The sequence below is a fragment of the Microcaecilia unicolor genome, chromosome 4 (assembly GCF_901765095.1).
Source record: "Microcaecilia unicolor chromosome 4, aMicUni1.1, whole genome shotgun sequence".
In the NCBI taxonomy this organism is placed as follows: Eukaryota; Metazoa; Chordata; class Amphibia; order Gymnophiona; family Siphonopidae; genus Microcaecilia; species Microcaecilia unicolor.
In genome coordinates this window covers 16,814,810-16,834,525 of record NC_044034.1, presented here as the reverse complement: position 1 = coordinate 16,834,525, position 19,716 = coordinate 16,814,810, and the positions used below count along the sequence as shown (strand labels likewise).

General features: G+C 45.6%; 1 protein-coding gene across 1 annotated transcript in view; it reads right to left on the bottom strand.

Moving 5' to 3' along the window:
* PDE2A (phosphodiesterase 2A) overlaps window positions 1–19,716 on the bottom strand; it is a 687,803-nt gene that overhangs the window by 257,888 nt on the left and 410,199 nt on the right. The window contains exon 3 of the mRNA XM_030199986.1: window positions 6,842–6,930. Within this exon, the coding sequence (XP_030055846.1) occupies window positions 6,842–6,930 (89 nt within the window). The remainder of the gene's footprint in view (window positions 1–6,841; window positions 6,931–19,716) is intronic.

Genomic DNA, 19,716 nt, shown 5'->3' with positions numbered 1-19,716 from the left:
ACTGGGATATAGCTTCCTTCTCCTCCCACCTAACAAGGACTCATAATAAAAGCATGACTAGGTGGATACCTGAAGGCTCATCAAGAAGCCATAAACCACTTGCCACAAAGGACTCAGTGCTCCCCCTTCCTCCCCCTTTAACAAAAGACTATTCTCAAGTAAGAGACTGTTTCAAAGTTTTAAATTTACTCTCTTCCTCTGATCAAAAAGCCTGGCTGATCAACACAACAAAGATCAAGCGGGCAAGGAGACAGGCAGGCGGGAAAGGTGTAAAATCCAGCTACTAAAGACAAAGGACACCTGCTGGCCTCCACAGACAAATCTTATCAGAGGAGTATCTATCACAGAGAATCAAGCAGGAAGCCTTGCACTTCAATAAACCATTTGTCAGCAAAATCCAGACAGGAAGTCTTGTGATGTCATAAGACATGAGACCAAGATACCACAATGCTTTGCAACTACTCAGGGTCGTGTGCAAACCAGGAAGAAAATGTACACAGAACATGCACTCATTCTTCCCTGCAAACTAAGAGTATAAAAGCAAAAGCTGTTTCCCCAAGACATAGATTCTTCTCTTCAGCTGCAATCCAGATCTATCTCTGCTGGCCTTGCTCCTGACCATGTGCTCATCAATCAGCTGGACCACAGCATGCTCTGTAACAAAGACTCTCCTGTAAGTTAAACTATAACCTTAAGATTTAAGCCTGTTACTTTGTTCTATTTTATGCACAAATTCTCTGTTCTAAGATCCTTTTAAAAGCTATCTCTCGTTTGCAATATTATTTATATTAAATAAACCCTTTTGAAGCTAAAAATATAGTCTATTTGTGTCCTGAGTATATGGTATCTTTTAAAGTTATACTGATAGCACATGGTCACTTTTAAAATTTAGTGCCATGCTCTGAGTACATACTTTTAAATCTTGCAGTACAGAATACTGCAATTGTTAATCTTGTTGCTTTAATCGGCAACTGGTGGAGAATATATATATATATATATATATATATATATATATATATATATATATATATATATATATATATATATATATATATATTGTGATAAGTAAGAGGGTGTCCTCTATGGTGTAGGCCACTAGAGTGCGCTAGTAGCAGAAGAAGTGGAGGGTGCTAGGACCGGGGAGAGCCCTGGGATGTCCACAGGTGTGGGAGGTTATGGGCTGGGTCCTGTGTAGCTAATTAACCACTTTATACCCCACCTGAGTTGTGAAAGGAAGAGAAGTGAGCTAGCAGCAGAAGAGGAGAGAGCCCCTGGAAGATATTGGCTAACCCTATGGACTGGTGGTGGACTGTGTGTCCAAGGAGATCAGCAGGCTGAAAATCCTGGGGTAAGAAGTCCCTAAAGCATTAGTGTTTGACTGTGTGTCCTCAGTACTTATAGGAACTGTGTGTTCAGTGAAAGGACTGTGTGTCCAAAGAAGAAAGGACTGTGTGTCCAGAACTGTGTGTTTGAAGAGGGGGGACTGGGTGTCCAGAACTGTGTGTTCAAAGAGGGGACTGTATGCATTGCAGTAGTCTAGGCGACTAGGTTGCGAAATATTTCCTTTGGGAAGAAAGGTTTTACTCTTTTGAGTTTCCACATTGATTGGAACATTTTCTTTGTTGTATTCTTCACATGGCTTTCAAGTGTGAGATTTTGGTCAATTGTAACTCCAAGAATTTTCAGGCTGTCTGAGACGGGAAGGGTATAGTTTGGTGTGATTATAGTGGTGGATTTACTCGTGTTATGTTGTGACGAGAGGATAAGACATTGTGTTATTTCTGCGTTAAGTTTTAATTGAAATGCATCCACCCATGAGTTCATGATTTGGAGGCTTGCTAACATCCAATTATCAGCACTGATTATTTATTTATTGCATTTGTATCCCACATTATCCCACCTATTTGCAGGCTCAATGTGGCTTACATAGTTTTGTTAGCATTGTCATTGCTGGGTGACATACATTTAATATTGTGCAGAGGTTAAATAAGGGTAGAAAGAGGAAGGAAAGGATTGATTAAGGTAGCTATATTAGGTGAGCTATCTTGACTGAGTGGGTTGTCGAGTGAATTAGTGTGGCTTGTTAACTAAGTTATGTGCATTGTTATGGAATACGCTTCGATTCCGCACAGAAATCTCAGCGCAAGATATAGAATCTGGGAGTTTGTGCAGAAAATCTCCCATGAAAGTATTGTTCCGTGAGGATGGGTATTTTGCAAGACATCTGATGAAACTGCTTGAAAATTGAGAACTTGAATTCCTAGGACTTCCCTGTCACTGAACTTAGGTACCACTAGGGAAGAAAAGCAAACTGTGAGGGTGGGGTTATTTTTAAGTCAAGGAAAATGATGTAATGCTTATTTATTAATTGTTTGAGATTTATTAACCGTCTTTATGAGGGCCGGCGAGAGACGTAGCCGGGTCCTGGTCAAGCCGTCCCCCATTCGCACCACCACTCCCGCCCGCCCCCTTACCTTTCTGTCTTTGCCTCCAAGGGGGGCCAGACCCAGGCCTAGCACTGGCAAGCTGCTTCCTGGGTTCCTGCTCCCACAGTCTGTTCTCTCCTGCTCCTGTCTGTGCCAGAAGTCAGGACCTGGATGACTGCGTTAACACGATATCGCGCTAATGCAACCATCCGGGTCCTGGGCGTCATGCAGGAGCAGGGAAGGACAGACCCGGAAGCAGGCAACAAGAAGAAGCTTGCGGGCACTGGGCTTGAGCCCGGGCCTCCCTTGGAGGCCAGGACTGCGGAATTTTGCCCCTCCCCTCAGCGGCCCTGATCTTTATGAAGAGGTTCACCCAAGCTGGACATAAAACTGACAATTGTGTAAGCAGAATAACAATAGTAAAAAGACCAAATACAAGCATAAATTTAATCAACAAGGTAAACTTGGAGATTCCAAAATGAATCCTAGCAATAGGACTAATGATACAGTATTACAAATACAAACATTTAACAATACTGTAAAACAATGTTAGCAGAATACGAAAAGCCAGCATGTAAAGGACATTAATATAATATAGATATGATACTCATAATGTCAGCACAATACAAACAAAATACCTTAACAGGCACACATTAGAATATTAAAATAATATAGATATGATAAGAATATAAGAAAAGACATATTGGGTCAGACCAATGGTCCATCTAGCCCAGTATCCTGCTTCCAACAGTGGCCAAGCCAGAAACCCGAATAATGGCAACATTCCAAGCTAATGCTGTTCATTAAACAATGAAACATCTGGATAGGTAGCCAAGGGGACAAGTTGAGATAAGTAGACGGGACAAAATGGGTAGCACAAGGTCATTGGGATAAATAGGCGGGTGGCTAAACCGAAGGCAAATTATATGTAGAGTTGAACAAGATATGAGGAATTGGTCCAAGTTACAGGGTGTGCAGCGAGCAAGTCCTGGATAGTCAGTCGCCTTCTGTATTAAAGGCTTGGGAGAAGAGCCAGGCTTTCACCTGCTTCCTCAAATACAGACAGTCTTCAGTTTGGCGTAGCCCCTCTAGGAGTGAGTTCTAGAGCGTGGCGGCTTCTCCTGAGAATGCTCACTGGTGAGTATCACATCATACAATTTCTTTGGATGAGGGGTATAGATAGTGATGCTCCTTGACAGGACCTTAGAGGTCTCAAAGGTGTGTAGAGGGCTAACTTATTCTTTAAGTACTTTGGCCCATTTCGTCTTTGGACCTTGAAAACCAAACATAAGAGTTTTAAATTTAGTCCTGTAAAGTACTGGTAGCCGGTGTAGATTTTGCAGGAAGGGTGTGATGTGGTCCTGCCTCTTGCAGCTTTCTATCAGTCATGCTGCAGCATTCTGAATTAGTTGGAGCCTTAGTATCGGTCCATGGTGCGAGCGCACCTCAAAAAAGTTATAGTGGAATTAGAAAAGGTACAGAAAAGGACGACGAAAATGGTAAAGGGGATGGGGCAACTTCCCTATGAGGAATGGCTGAAGCATCTAGGGCTCTTCAGCTTGGAGAAAAGATGGCTGAGGGGAGATATGATAGAGATCTATAAAATAATGAGTGGAGTGGAACGGGTAGACGTGAATAGTTTGTTTTTTCTTTCCAAAAATACTAGGACTAGGGGGCATGCGATGATGCTACAAAGCAGTAAATTCAATACGAATTGGAGAAAATTTTTCTTCACTCATTGTGTAATTAAACTCTGGAATTTGTTGCCAGAAAATGTGGTAAAGACAGTTAGCTTAGCGGAGTTTAAAAAAGGTCTGGATGGCTTCCTAAAGGAAAAGTCCATAGATCATTATTAAATTGACTTGGTACAATACTATTTACTGCCTTCTACCCTTTTTGGGGAAAGGTGGTTTATAACAATGGTTCTCAATCCAGTCCTCAGGGCATTGCCAGCCAGTCAGGGTTTTAGGATGTCCACAAAGAATATTCATGAGATAGACTGACATATCAAAGAGGCAGTACATACTACTACTACTACTTAACATTTCTAAAGCGCTACTAGGGTTACGCAGCGCTGTACAATTTACATAGAGGGACAGTCCCTGCTCAAAGAGCTTACAATCTAGAAGACAACTTTGTTGTGGACTTCCGGAGGGAGGAGCCGGATTGCTGAAAACCCTGGTTATAGCAGAACAGAAGGGGAGACACCAGAGAGCTTGCCACCATCCCAGAGGGATTGCTAAAGGAGTCATTACAGTGGCACCCCAGATGGGACCGAGTGGAGCAGCCACGGAACAGCTGGAGTGAAGCTGACAAGACCACCCTTAGCAAAGTACAGACCAGCGGTACATGCAAATCTATCTCATGAATATTGTGATGAGGCTGGCGAATCCAGGCAGGGTGGGATAAAATGCGGGTCCAAACTACATGTCCCAGAAGGTATTGGGAGAGGAGAGCAGGAAGGTATGTTCAAAAACCTGCCAGGGACTTCACATAGAAGGAGTGGAGGGAAAGACTGGAGGGAGCAGCTGCTATGGCAATCCATGGCCAGGAGGGGGAGCAGTGATGAAAAAAACTCAATTTCCCTGGGTCAGAATAGAAATCAGTACAAGATACCTGCCACCTGGGAGGAGAGGGAGAGAGCTAACCGACAAGCGGTGAGGGAACCAGAGTTAATGGAGTGTGTAGAGGCTGGTGAGGGGGATAGCTCAGGATTGCCAGGTTTGGAGGAGCAAATGGATATGGACTGTAATTACACTCTGGTGCAAGGTTGCAAGAGTTGAAGGCAGTGGGTGGTCACAGGAGTCAAGTAGCTGTGTAGGGGGGAGTTTGCTGCCATCCTGCAACCACGTAGAGCAAAAGACTTTGAAACTGAAAACCAGGAGGTTTGAACTTTGGGGGGGTGGGGTGTATTGGGGGTTGAAACGAAGAGTTTGGGTGCTATGTTTTTTTTCTCTCTTTTGGGGATTGAATGAGACATTACATGTTTGAACTGAATTTGGGAAGAGAGTGGGTGAATAAACAGACTGGAACTAAAAACTGTGTTGCCCTGAAAAACTTTGTTGTGGACTGCCGGAGGGAGGAGCTGGATTGCTGAAAACCCTGGTTATAGCAGAACAGAAGGGGAGACACCAGAGAGCTTGCCACCATCCCAGAGGGATTGCTAAAGGAGTCATTACAGTGGCACCCCAGATGGGACCGAGTGGAGCAGCCACGGAACAGCTGGAGTGAAGCTGACAAGACCACCCTTAGCAAAGTACAGACCAGCGGTTACCCCAGATAAGAGGTACCTGAAGGGGAATCAATGCTGGTTTGAAGTGTGAAGCTAAGGGGGAGCACGAGTCATGCAAGGGAACCCAGGCTGGGCCATGTAAAAGGGGAGTGGTGGGGGGTGGGGGTAGGGGAGTTAGTACTTAGGCAGGGAAAAAAAAAGTGGTATCGCACTTGATGGTTTTTTTTTTTTTTTTGGTTTTTCTCAGGCTATCCCAGACTGGCAGGATGGAACAGAAAGAGATGCTTCACTGGATGGCTGCTCAATTCCAGAAGCAGCAAGAGGGGGCATAGCAAGCCTTGCAACACGTGCTGGAAGCTTCGAAAGAACAACATGGATCACCATAGCAGCTGCTCCCTCCAGTCTTTCCCTCCACTCCTCCTATGTGAAGCCCCTGGCAGGTTTTTGAACACACCTTCCTGCTCCCCTCTCCCAATACCTTCTGGGACATGTAGTTTGGACCCGCATTTTATCCTAGCCTGCCTGGATTCGCCGGCCTCATCACAATATTCACTGTGGATATTTGAAAACTTGTCTAGATGAGTGTGCCCTGAGAACCATTGGTTTATAAGATTGACTTAATAAATGAACAAATGTATGTATATAAGTGACAGTTGAGGAATAGGTTTGCATCTTTCAGTTGCGTACTGTTTTACAATATTTTCCAACTGAGCCCTAGAAGAATAAATCATGTATTCCAAGTTAGTTTTTACTCCTCGGTCTCATTTCAGTCTCTCGTTTGTCTAGCTAACCTAGGGCATCTTTTACTAAGGCGCGCTCAAGTTTTTAGCACGTGCTAAAATTGGGGGTACACTAAACGTTAGAGACGCCCATAGGAATGCATTGGCGTCTCTAACGTTTCGCGCACCCACAATTTTAGCCCACGCTAAAAACGTGAGCGTGCCTTAGTAAAAGACACCCCTAGTTTCACCTTAGAGTAAATTCATGTCTGATTATTCATCTCTATTTTCCATTTAGGACTTTTTTTTTTCTTGGCTTTCTTCTTCTCCCTCCTCCGTTGCCTTGATTTTTGAAGTTTTGGTGCACTTTTCCGTAGGCGCATTCAACCTGTCTCTCTATCCGCCCTCGGTTTGCAGGATACCAATCACCTGCCCATTTTGCTTTATTAGGCTAGAGATCTTACCTGACTTTGCCCTCATGGGGCAGCTCATGGGGAGGGTCACTGCAGGTCAACCTGGCTTCTCCATCCAGCAGGTAGACGTATACATCTTCCTACATGTGGGAACAAAGAAAAAATATATTTTGTTAGCAACTGGGAAGGCAGCGATGCTATGAAGACCTCACAAGTCTCTTCTGAAAGATACTAAGGCTGTTCCTACAACACAATGATGTAGCCAAGGGGCCAAGTGCAGATATATAGACGGGGACAAAATGGGTAGTTAAAAGTCAATTGAGATAAATGGATGGGTGGCTAAACTGATGGCAAATTATATGGGGTCCTTTTACTAAGGTGTGCTGAAAAATGGCCTGCACTAGGGTAGGCATGTGTATTGGATACGCGCAGATCTATATTTCAGCGAGCCTGTGAAAAGGGCCTTTTTTGGGGCCGAAAATGGACGTGCGGCAAAATAAAAATTGGCGTGCGTTCATTTTAGGTCTGAGACCTTACCGCCACCCATTGACTTAGTGGTGGGGTCTCACATGTTAACCGGGCGCTAACGGTCAATTACTGATTACTGCCCGGTTAGCGCTGCGCGTTGGAAAATAAAAAATATTTTCCGGCGTGCGTATCGGACGCACATAAAAAATGAAATTTCCGCCCGGGCCACGTGGTAGCCGGCGGTACTTCCAAATTGACGTGTTTTGGACGCAGACAGGTGCCTACACGACTTCGTAAAAGGGCCCCCTATATGTACAGTTGAATAAGATACGAGGGACTGGTCTAACTTACAGGACATGCAGTAAGCGAGTCCAGGTGCAGAGGGAGGGGACAGTCAGTCACTGCATGTATTAAAGGTTTGGGAGCAGAGTCAGGCTAGCAGATCACTTTTAAATTACAGAGAAGCATTCTGTAGAAAGAATGGCAACACCGCCCCAAACTGAATTTGTCAGGAATAGGGCACGCAAAATAGAAATTTCAGACCTCATGTGTGGCATCCCTCCATTTTGTTAGCCCACATTGATAACTACCCCCTCCCCCTTAGTGTTCACATTTATCATTTCCATTTCTCCGTGTGATGTTTCAAAGTACTTTTCTTGTGTGAAGTTTGCAAGGAATATTTTCATGCTACATACTGGTTGCAGGATCATTTTATAGGCCTACTTATAAGGCAAGTTTTATTATTTTACATCCAGCCATTTATTTCTTATAGAGAAAATTAAAAGGGGTCAGTTTATTTGGAAACGTACCGCCCGATATTCAACGGTATTTAACTGGACAGTGTCACCGAGGACTAGGGGCGGAGATTAGGCAAAGCATGGCCCTAGCCAGTTAATGGCCCTCACCTTGTAGTACTCCCCTCCAAAGGACATAGACTTCCCTAGCCCTCACCCCTATAGGTCCCCCTGGGCCTACCTGGGGAAGTTCCTAATGGTCTTGGTTGAAATTGAGCAAGTGCAATGCCTATTTGCTCCAGCCTGGTGCTGGCCTGCATTCCAAAGTAGCTGCTGTGACCCCTAGTGGCATCCTCATGGTACTTCAAGTACCCATGCTACTTGAAATATTCTGAGGCCTGCCGCTTGAGGCTGTGGCAGCCATTTTGGAATGCAACCTGGTGTAGGGTTGGAGCAAATGGGAATTGCACCTGCTCGATTTCCCCCAGACCACCAGGGACTTCTCCAAGTAGACTCAGAGTGACTTATGGGGAGGGAGAAGGGTTGGGACAATCATCTTTTTCCTTTGGGGGGTGGGAGCCAGATTCGCGGGGTTGGGGGAGGAGGTTGTTTTGAGTATTCATGGGATGGGAGGGGGCAGCAGGACAGGGGGAGGGCTGACAGCATTAAAAAAAAAAAAATACAAGTCTCAACTGATATTCAGCTGGGACGCACATAAGCCCCAGTAGCTAACACCATTGAAGTAGCCCTGGATATTCAATGTAGTTACTCGGACATGACTCAGCACTGAATATCCAGAGCTAGTTATTCCCATGGCGGTCAGCATTTAAAAAACACTGACTGCCGTGGGCTGAATATTGACCAGACAGTGTATACTAGAATCTGGGCACCCATATGCCATTATAGAATAGAGTCTCCCACCATGTATCATTTAGCAAACGGAGGCAACCAATTGAAGACCTGCCCCTATATTGGTGATATTCAGCTGCTGTCCGCATAGCTAAATGGTTTAATTTAAGCCTGCGAAGAAGCAGTCTTAACAAACCACTTAACTATATGTCTAGTGGCTGAGTTTTGCTGCTATATCTGTAGAGTGATAAGTACATAAGTATTGCCATACTGGGACAGACCAAAGGTCCATCAAGCCCAGCACCCTGTTTCCAACTGTGGCCAATCCAGGTCACAAATACCTGGCAAGATCCTAAAAAAGTACAAAACATTCTATACTACTCATCCCAGAAATAGTGGATTTTCCCCGAAGTCCATTTAATAATGGTCTATGGACTTTTTCTATGGAAGCCGTCCAAACCTTTTTAAAACTCTGTTAAGCTAACCTAATGTGTCTGTACACATGAACCTTATTCTACCACAACATTACTGTATTTGTTCATACCAGAATTGGCGAACGTCATTACGATACCATGTAAGCCACACTGAGCCTGCAAAAAGGTGGGAAAATGTGGGATACAAATGTAACAAATAAAATAAATAAATAAATAACCACCTTTACCACATTCTCTGGCAACGAATTCCAGCGTTTAATTACACGTTGAGTGAAGAAAAATGTTCTCTGATTCATTTTAAATTTACTACATTGTAGCTTCATCACATGCCCCCTAGTCCTAGTATTTTTTGAAAGCGTAAACAGACACTTCACATCTACCTTAATTGATTTGATTTGCTTACTTTATTTTTTGTCTATTAGATTGTAAGCTCTTTGAGCAGGGACTGTCTTTCTTCTATGTTTGTGCAGCGCTGCGTACGCCTTGTAGCGCTATAGAAATGCTAAATAGTAGTAGTAGTACCTGTTCCACTCCACTCATTATTTTATAGACCTCTATCGTATCTCCCCTCAGCCGCCTTTTCTCCAAGCTGAAGAGCCCTAGCCGCTTTAGCCTTTCCTCATAGGGAAGTTGTCCCATCCCCTTTATCATTTTCGTCGCCCTTCTCTGCACCTTTTCTAATTCCACTATATCTTTTTTGAGATGCTACCACCAGAATTGAACACAATATTTGAGGTGCGGTCGCACCATGGAGCAATACAAAGGCATTAGAACGTCCTCATTTTTGTTTTCCATTCCTTTCCTAATAATACCTAACATTCTATTTGCTTTCTTAACCGCAGCAGCACACCGAGCAGAAGGTTTCAACGTATCATCAATGACGACACCTAGATCCCTTTCTTGGTCCGTGACTCCTAACGTGGAACCTTGCATGACGTAGCTATAATTCGGGTTCCTCCTTCTCACATGCATCACTTTGCACTTGTTCACATTAAATGTCATCTGCCATTTTTATTTTCCATTCCTGTGGGACTTTTGTTTTAGTGCATTCTTCGTTTTTTTCAACTTCGGTAAGGACTTTTACGTTTTTGATTTTTTTTAACGTATGGTTGATGCATCTGGGCCTGAATTCATTCTCTGAGAGCCAGGAGTCCTTTGAACTGACTGCATATTCAAAACCTCTCACCAACTGGTAGATAATGATACATGTAACATCTGGTGGAAGACACTGGATAGCTTCCCTCTTGCTGCTCGACTGCTGTCTACACATTAATGAGGTGTTAATTATTAAGAGTTGCAAAGAGAGAAGGGATGCATAATTTATTAATAAGACCTTTACATTTGCTTGGTGTATTTATGTTAGTTTAACAAGGACCTACAAAAATGACTACAATGTAACAATGGAGAAGGTCACTCGTAATAAAAATACCCAACTGACTTGTTGTGAAAAACAAAATTTAAATGGGCCAATATTCAACAGCATTTATTCAGATAGGGAAATGGGACTTGATATATCACCTTTCTGTGGTATTTTGCAACTACATTCAAAGCGGTTTACATATATTCAGGTACTTATTTTGTACCCGGGACAATGGAGGGTTAAGTGACTTGCCCAGGGTCACAAGGAGCTGCAGTGGGAATTGAACCCAGTTCCCCAGAATCAGCCTCCGCTGCACTAACCACTAGGCTACTCCTCCACTAGCAACATTCCATGTAGAATCTCAATAGTAGCAACATTCCATGTAGAATCTACAAATAGTTTCAACATTCCATGTAGAATCTCAAATAGGGAAAGGAAATGGGACTTGATATACCACCTTTCTGAGGTTTTTGCAACTACATTCAAAGCGGTTTACATATATTCAGGTACTTATTTTGTACCGGGGCAATGGAGGGTTATGTGACTTGCCCAGAGTCACAAGGAGCTGCAGTGGGAATTGAATTCAGTTCCCCAGGATCAGAGTCCACTGCACTAACCACTAGGCTACTCCTCCACTAGCAACATGCCATGTAGAAGCCTGCGGCCGCACAGGCTTCTGTTTCTGTGAGTCTGACGTCCTGCACGTATGTGCAGGACGTCAGACTCACAGAAACAGAAGCCTGTGCGGCCGCATTGCTGATCTGCAAGGGCAGGCTTCTACATGGAATGTTGCTAGTGGAATAGCAACATTCCATGTAGAATCTCAATAGTAGCAACATTCCATCTAGAATCTCCAGTAGTAGTAGCAACATTCCATTTAGAATCTCAAAAGGAAAAGGGAAATAGGACTTGATATACCCCCTTTCTGAGGTTTTTGCAACTACATTCACAGCGGTTTACATATATTCAGGTACTTATTTTGTACCAGGGGCAATGGAGGGTTAAGTGACTTGCCTGGAGTCACAAGGAGCTGCAGTGGGAATCGAACCCAGTTTTCCAAGATCAAAGTCCGCTGCACTAACCACTAGGCTATTCCTCCAGATAGGACCAGCTCCTGCATGGATAAGTCCAGCTCACCGGGTCCATATCTGGATTTTCAGTAGCATTATCTTTAGGTCAAAAGACAAAATGGGCCAGAGTACTTAAAGAATAAGTTAGCCCTTTATACACCTCTGAAACCTCTAAGATCCTCTCAAGGATCATCACTATCTGTCCCCTCATCAAAAGAAATTGTGCGATGTGATACCTGCCAGCGAGCCTTCTCGGGAGTAGCCCCCACACTCTGAAATTTACTTCCAGCGGGGCTACGTATAACTCGAGCCTACCTCTACTTCAGGAAGCAGGTGAAAGCTTGGCTCTTCTCCCAAGCCTTTATTACATAGAGTGACTGACTCTACACTCATTCTGCACCTGGACTAGCTTGCTACACAGACTGTAACTTAGACCAGTTCCTTATCTCTTGCTTAACCGTAAAAAGAAATTGCCTTGAGTTTAGCCACCCATCTGTTTATCCCATACATCTTGTCCCCATCTATATATCTGCACTTGGCCCCTCAGCTACATGGTAAGCTGTATTGTAGAAAAATCATTAATATCACAGCTATGTTATTTGAATGTTTTAATGCGTGCTGATTAGGTGTTTCATTAGTATTAAGCTGACATTCAGGCTTATTTTCGAAAGTGATCGCCGGCCATTTCGCGACATAAATCGGGAGATGGCCAGCGATCTCTCAAAAGCGGCGAAATCGGTATAATCAAAAGCGGCGTTTTTGACAGCATCGCCGCTTTCCCGTCGCCTCGCCGGCGAAAGTTCAAGGGGGCGTGTCGGCGCCTTAGCGAAGGTGGGACATGGGCGGGCATGGGCGTGGCTACCAGATGGCTGGCTTTCCGGATAATGGAAAAACAAAAGCGGCGTTAATCAGTATTTCGCCGGGTTTACTTGGCCCTTTTATTTTCACGACCAAGCCTCAAAAAGGTGCCCCAACTGACCAGATGACCACTGGAGGGAAGGAGGGAATGGGGGATGACCTCCCCGTAGTCCCCCAGTGGTTACCAACCCCCTCCCACACTAAAAAAATAAAAATAAAAATAAAAACCTTTTTTGCCAGCCTCAAATGTCATACCCAGCTTCCTGACAGCAGTATGCAAGTCCCTGGAGCAGTTATTAATGGGTGCAGTGCACTTCAGGCAGGCAGACCCAGGCCCATCCCCCCCTACCTCTTACACTTGTGGTGCTAAGTGTTGAGCCCTCCAAACCCCCCCAAAAACCCACTGTACCCACATGTAGGTGCCCCCCTTCACCCATAAGGGCTATGGTAATGGTGTAGAGTTGTGGGGAGTGGGTTTGGGGGGGATTTGGGGGGGCTCAGCACCCAAGAGAAGGGAGGTTTTTTTTTGTATTTTTAAAAAATTTTTAGAAGTGCCCCCTAGGGTGCCCGGTTGGTGTCCTGGCATGTGAGGGGGGCCAGTGCGCTACAAATGCTGGCTCCTCCCACGACCAAATGCCTTGGATTTTGCCGGGTTTGCGATGGCCGGCATTTTTTTCCCATTATCGCTGAAAAACATAACCGGCCATCTCCAACCCGGCGAACTCTGGCATTTGGCCGGGCTAAACCGTATTATCGAAAGAAAAGATGGCCGGCTATCTTTTTCGATAATACGGTTCCGGCCAGCTGTAGCGCCACTGCCACAATAGATCGCCGGCGAACTATTTGGCCGGCGACGTTCGATTATGCCCCTCATTGTATTATGTTTCTGTTATTTGAATTTCAGTGCTGTTAAAGGTGTATAATTTTTATCCTGTTTCATGGTAGTCCTATTATTAGGTCTTAATTTGCTGTTTTCAAGTTTACCTCGTTTATTATATTTGGTCATTTTTACTGCTGTTAACAAAATTGTAAGTTTGATGTTAAACTGTACCTGCTGTACAACCGCCTTGGGTGAATCAAACATATAAACGTCGAGTGACCATACTCACTCGCAAATGCGCAGTAGAGACTTCCCTCTCTGCCCCGTCCCCGCTTCAATACGTGATGATGGGGGCGGGACAGAGAGGGAAGTCTCTACTGGCATGCTGCAGACGTCGGAACCGCTCCCCCTCCCCCCCTCCCCCGGAGTCGTCGCCGCCCCTCCATCTGGCCCGAGCACTGTGAACTTATATCACCAAGCAGCAGCAGGCACATCAGCAAAGCTGCCATCGGGCTTCCTTCTCTGCCTTTGTCCCGCCCTCGCCGACGTTACGTCACACGAGGGCGGGACACAGGCAGAGAAGGAAGCCCGCCCCGACGGCAGCTTTGCTGATGTGCCTGCTGCTGCGTGCTGATGTAAGTTTACAGTGCTGCTCGGCCCGGGTGGAGGGGCGGCGGCAGTGACTCCGGGGGGGGGGGGGGGGGGCTCGGAAACTCCCCCATTCCAAAAGTAGCCCGTTTTTACGGGCTCAACGGCTAGTCTCTTCATAAAGGCGGTTAATAAATCCCAATAAATAAATAAAATAAAAATATCTGGATAATGTTGCTACAAATCTGAACAGACCCCTTTGGCACTATCTGAATAGTGTGGGGTGAATCTGGGAACAGAAACTGGGTGGAGTTTCCATGTACCTGCAACAGTCGGTCTGTTAACCACGTCACTGCCTGGAGAAAGTTAGAATGCAAAAAGGAAATCCGAAGTTTATTCAGGGGGTCTTTTTTTTTTATAAAGGTTCAGTAGCGTTTTGAGCTCACACTAAATGCTAGAGAAGCCCATAGGGATATATGGGCGTCTCTAGTGTTTAGCGGATACTTATTTTTAGCATGCGCCAAAAACGCTAGTGCACCTTTGTAAAAGGACGGTTATGGGTATGAATATTGCCAATATCCAAATAAGTATTGGAGGGTATCAGGTATAAAATCACCACGACAGCTAGCTTTTAAATCAAGCACTGATCACCACGGTTGAATAGTAATCCCGTTTCCTCTATAACATCGTATAAATCACAGCGTGTGCCTGAGGTGAATGATAGACGGGGAGGCAGGGTGCCAAACAAACCGCAGAGCTCTCTAGGACCACCACGCAGAAAAATATCCTTTGGTAAACAATTCTTTCAAAGAGCATTTCCCCACCAGACACTATCCCTACACACGGAATTAGACTACTTTAATTAACTACAAAAAAAACCCCAGAACAGACGCTGAACAAAATTACCTTTACTTTAATTAACTAAAGATGTGCCTGCATGCATGTTTATGAGTATTGGCAGCATAAAGCTTGTTAGGATCCTGTTGGCATGAAAAGTTATCTATGAATATAAATTTCCATTGCTGTATAACTGTCAGTGTCCAGCCCAGGCACAACCTCAGCTCTTGACAAGGTGCTGATAGGGGTCCACCACTTTCCTACCACTTGGACCGAATGGTTACACAGTAAAACCTCAGACTCATGCACACTGACCATTCGGGCAACCGGGCAGTGCCTGATGACCCAGAGGCTCTGCCCAGATGCCCGGCGCACACTGCAATCCTTCCCGGTCTACCTTGAAAGGTGTGCCGGTGGTGATCTAGTGGCCTCCGCGAGGGGTAACATGTTCTTTCCTGCCCCGGCTCGCTGTGCTGCCGTAATCCCCTCCCCCACTCGGCACCACCGTATTTTAAAAATGGCGGCCGAGACTCCCTGTGGAAGTCTCGCAAGACGGTCGAGAAGTGTGAGACTACCACGGGAAGTCTCGGCCGCCATTTTGAAAACTCAGCGGTGCTGGCAGGTGGGGGAATAGGGGGCAGCGCTGCTGGCAGGGAAGAACATGTCCCCCCCCACCCCGCAGAGGCCACCAGACCACTAGGGCCCCTCAGGTAGGACCAGGGCAGCGGGGGTGTCAGCTGCGGTAGTAGGACGGGTGTTAGACAGTGGCCTGGGCGGGGGGGCCCACACCACGCCTAGTCTGCTCCTGGACTCATGTGATGTGTTGAGCGGAAGAACAGTTCTCACTGACTCATCCAGCCCCAGCTGAGGCTGTTCTTATCATCGAAGCTTGACTTCTTTGGGAATAGTATTTTAAACTATTTATGGACAGGTATATAGAAAACTATGCGGGACGCAAGGATCAAATGATAAAGAAACTTCAGACCGCCCAAAACACAGCAGCCAGGCTTATATTTGGAAAAACACGTTTTGACAGCACCAAACCACTCAGAGAAAAATTGCACTGGCTACCAATCAAAGAACGTATCACTTTCAAAATCTGCATGACTGTTCATAAAATTATTTACGGCGAGGCACCGGGATACATGACAGACCTCATCGACCCGCCAACCAGAAACTCCACAAAATCTGCACGATCGTACCTAAACCTCCATTACCCAAGCAGCAAAGGACTCTAATACAAATCCACCGATGCATCCAGCTTTTCCTACCTAAGCGCACAACCATGGAACGCATTGCCAAAAGCAGTAAAAACTACTCCCGACCACCTAAATTTTCAGAAAGCGCTAAAGACAGACCTGTTCAGAAGAGCATATCCCACCGACCCAAACATAAAAATACCTGGTCACATGCGACACAATGTAACCAAAGACCGTAACGGACATTTTCTGACTCTTCTTCCCCCTTTCCCTCTCTAACTTCCCCCCAACCGCACCACCATACATGTTACATGTACCTCATTGTACTACAATATCACTTTGTATTCATTCATACCATGTATTTGCTCAGACTGTAATCGGCTAACGCCATAAAATGGTTATATGTAAGCCACATTGAGCCTGCAAAAGGTGGGAAAATGCGGGATACAAATGTAACAAATAAATAAATAAAATAAAAAACACTGTGGGGCTCATTTTCAAAAGAGAAAAAGTGGTGTCAAACAATATTTGGACATTTTCAAATCGGTATTTTTGAGACCTATTTTTCAGACATTTTTCTATGCTGCTCGTCTGCAGTGCATCCAGATCTCAGGGGGGCATGTTGGGGGGTGTTAAGGGCGGGATTTGGGCGTTGCTAAGATTAAGATGTTTTTCAGCCAAAATGAGCTAGACCTGATTGTATTATTATTATTATTAGCATTTGAACAACGCTACCAGACGCACGCAGCGCTGAACACCTAACACAAAGAGACAGTCCCTGCTCAAAAGAGCTTACAATCTAAATAACACAGACAGACAAGACAGTTACGGATGAGGGAAGTACTGGGTGAGAAGGAAGGAAGGGACAAGGGGAGGGCAACTGAGGGCTAGGAGCCAAAAGCAGCAGTGAAATTTTATTTTATAACAAATAAGGCACAAAAGGTGCACTAAATGACCAGATGACCACTAGAGGGAATCAGGGATGACCCCCCCCCAACACTCCCCAGTGGTCACTGACCCCCCTCCCCCCCAAAATGTGAATAAAAATATGCCTTACCAGCCTCTATGACAGCCTCAGATGTTAAAGTCAGGTCTACTAGGGCAACATGCAGGTCCCTGGAGTAGTGTAGTGGTCAGTGCAGTGCATCATGGAGTGAGGGACTCGGGTCCCTGTCTCCCTCTACCTCTCACAGTTGTGGTGGAAACTGTGACCCCTCCCAAAGTCACCTAAACTAGGGTTACCATACGTCCGGATTTACCCGTACATGTCCTCTTTTTGAGGACATGTTCGGGCGTCTGGGCGGGTTTTGCCAGTTCGCCCGTTTGTCCAGATTTCTGGACAAATGGGTGGGCAGGCGGCAGACCTATCCTAGCCTCCCCTCCCCTTACTTACTATCTACTGCCCTGGTGGTCTAGTGACCTCTTCGGGCCAGGAAAGAGCCCCCTCTTTCCTGCCCGGAGCGTTGCCCTTACCCTGCATCCTGTTGCTGTGACGGTCTCGAGATTCAAAATGGCCGCCGAGAGTTGAAGCAGCCTCGCGAGACTTCAACTCTCGGTGGCCATTTTGAATCCGGAGACCATCACAGCAACAGGATGCAGGGCAAGGGCAGCGCTCTGGGCAGGAAAGAGGGGGATCTTTCCTGCCCCGAAGAGGTCACTAGACCACCAGGGCAGTAGATAGTAAGTAAGGGGAAAGGAGGTGACAGGGGGAGGGGAGGGGAATATGTGACCTGTGGGAGGGGAGGTGATGGGAGGGAGGGGAATATGTGACCCGGGAGAGGGGAATATGTGACAGGGGGCGGGGTGAGAGCAAGAAAGGGCGGGGTGAGAACGTGAAAGGGGTGTGGTGTGGGTGAGGCAGGGGGCACGACATGTCTCCTCTTTTTCAGAGGACAAAATATGGTAACCCTGACCCAAACCCTCCTGTACCCACATATAGGTGCTACCTTCACCCATAAGGCTATTGTAGTTGTGTACTGTGGGGGGCAGTAGGCTTTGGGTGGGTTTTGGAGGGTTCAGGGGACAAGATAAGGGAGCAAAGGTGAGATGTGTGAACATAAGGGCCCCCTAGGGTACCCCTTTGCTCTCCTGGGATGTCTGAGGGACAAGTTTGCTAAAAATGCTGTCTCCTCCTACATCCCAATAGCTTGATTTTCTACATTTTGTACTTATTCGGGGTTTTTTCTTTTCCTGAAAATGAACCAACTATTAAAAAAAAAAGATAAGATGTTTTTCTTTTTCGAAAATGACCTCCTTTCCTGTTCGAATTTTGGACATTATGTGCAAAACGGCCAAAATCGGACTTAGACATCATATCAAAAAAGCCCCTTCGTGTGTTTTATGGGAGCTCAACCAACAAAACAGGATAAGAACAAGATGAGGCCTGTCAATTCGAAGATGGTAGAGGTGGTAAAGGATGAGCCCAATTATGATCAGTCAACGTACTGAAGCAGTGGTACAAGCTTTCGGTGTCAAGTTCAACAAACGTAGTGAGCAAGTGTGAGTGTTGTGTCCAATTCTACCTCCGCGATTGGTGGTACAATGATTGAAATAAAACAGAATGGAGGACACTGAGGACTCTAAGAGGCCATTGCAAAGCTACAGTACTGAAGGCTTTGGTGTACAAATATGAATCAAAGATTGAAGACCTTGAAAAAGGGTCATGGGGGAAATAACGTTTGATCTGTGGCCCACTAGAGTTCGTGCTCGTACTTTTGAGAAATAGTTGCCTATTGAACTTCCTATGGATCAACAGTTGAGCATGTTATGCAGGGACGTAGCCAGACCTCGATAGGATGGGGGGCCAGAGCCCAAGGTTGAGGGCATATTTTGGCCTCCTCCCCGCTGCCGCCCTCCCGCTGCCACTTCTGCCCCCCATGGCCACTACCGCCTCTTCGCCGCTGACCTGAACAGTAGCCATGCCACTGATGTTAAGAACTGAACGAGCTCACTGTCTGGGCAACACCACGGAGGGAGTGTATAGACCTCATGCGGTCATTTAATAAATCTTGAGCTTTGCTCAAAAGTCAGTTTTAATGCAGGTGCACTGTAAGAAAAAGGGAGCTGATATATCAAAACCGTAGAGTATTTATCTTGCTATTCATAGAGAACTTGCAGCAGTGTGCAATAATATTGGTATAAAAAAATCCATTTTGCATTGCGGAATTCTGCTATACTAAGAGCAAGCAATGGCGAGTCTAACTAAACATTTTCCACACCCAAAGAGGCACAGAAGACATTGACACTTCGGCTGGGTGGAGAACGAGCCAGCAGTCTAGAAACCTGAGTAAGAGTTGGTGGACTACTGGCTCCGATGCAGCAGGAGTCATATGTGCTGGACTTATGGCATCTGCAACCAAAGTCAGAGCGGTGTGATAACCATTACTCTAAGGTGCTATTAACAAAGACTTTGCCTTCTGGGTTCTTCCTGTGTGTTGGAATAATAATCACCTGCGGTTAGGGCGCTGCCTCTCAGCACCTTGTTCTCAGAGTAGCAGTGGAATGAGGGAAGTGGTCTCCCAGCTCAGTGGGGCACCTATAGAAATAGGGAATTTTGCTACTCTTTGGGATTCCGGCATCTTGATACTCTTTGGGATTCTGCCAGGTACTTGTGACCTGGATTGGCCACTGTTGGAAACAAGATACCGGGCTACATGGACCATTTGTCTGACCCAATGTGGCTATTCTTATGTGATAGCACTTCAAAACT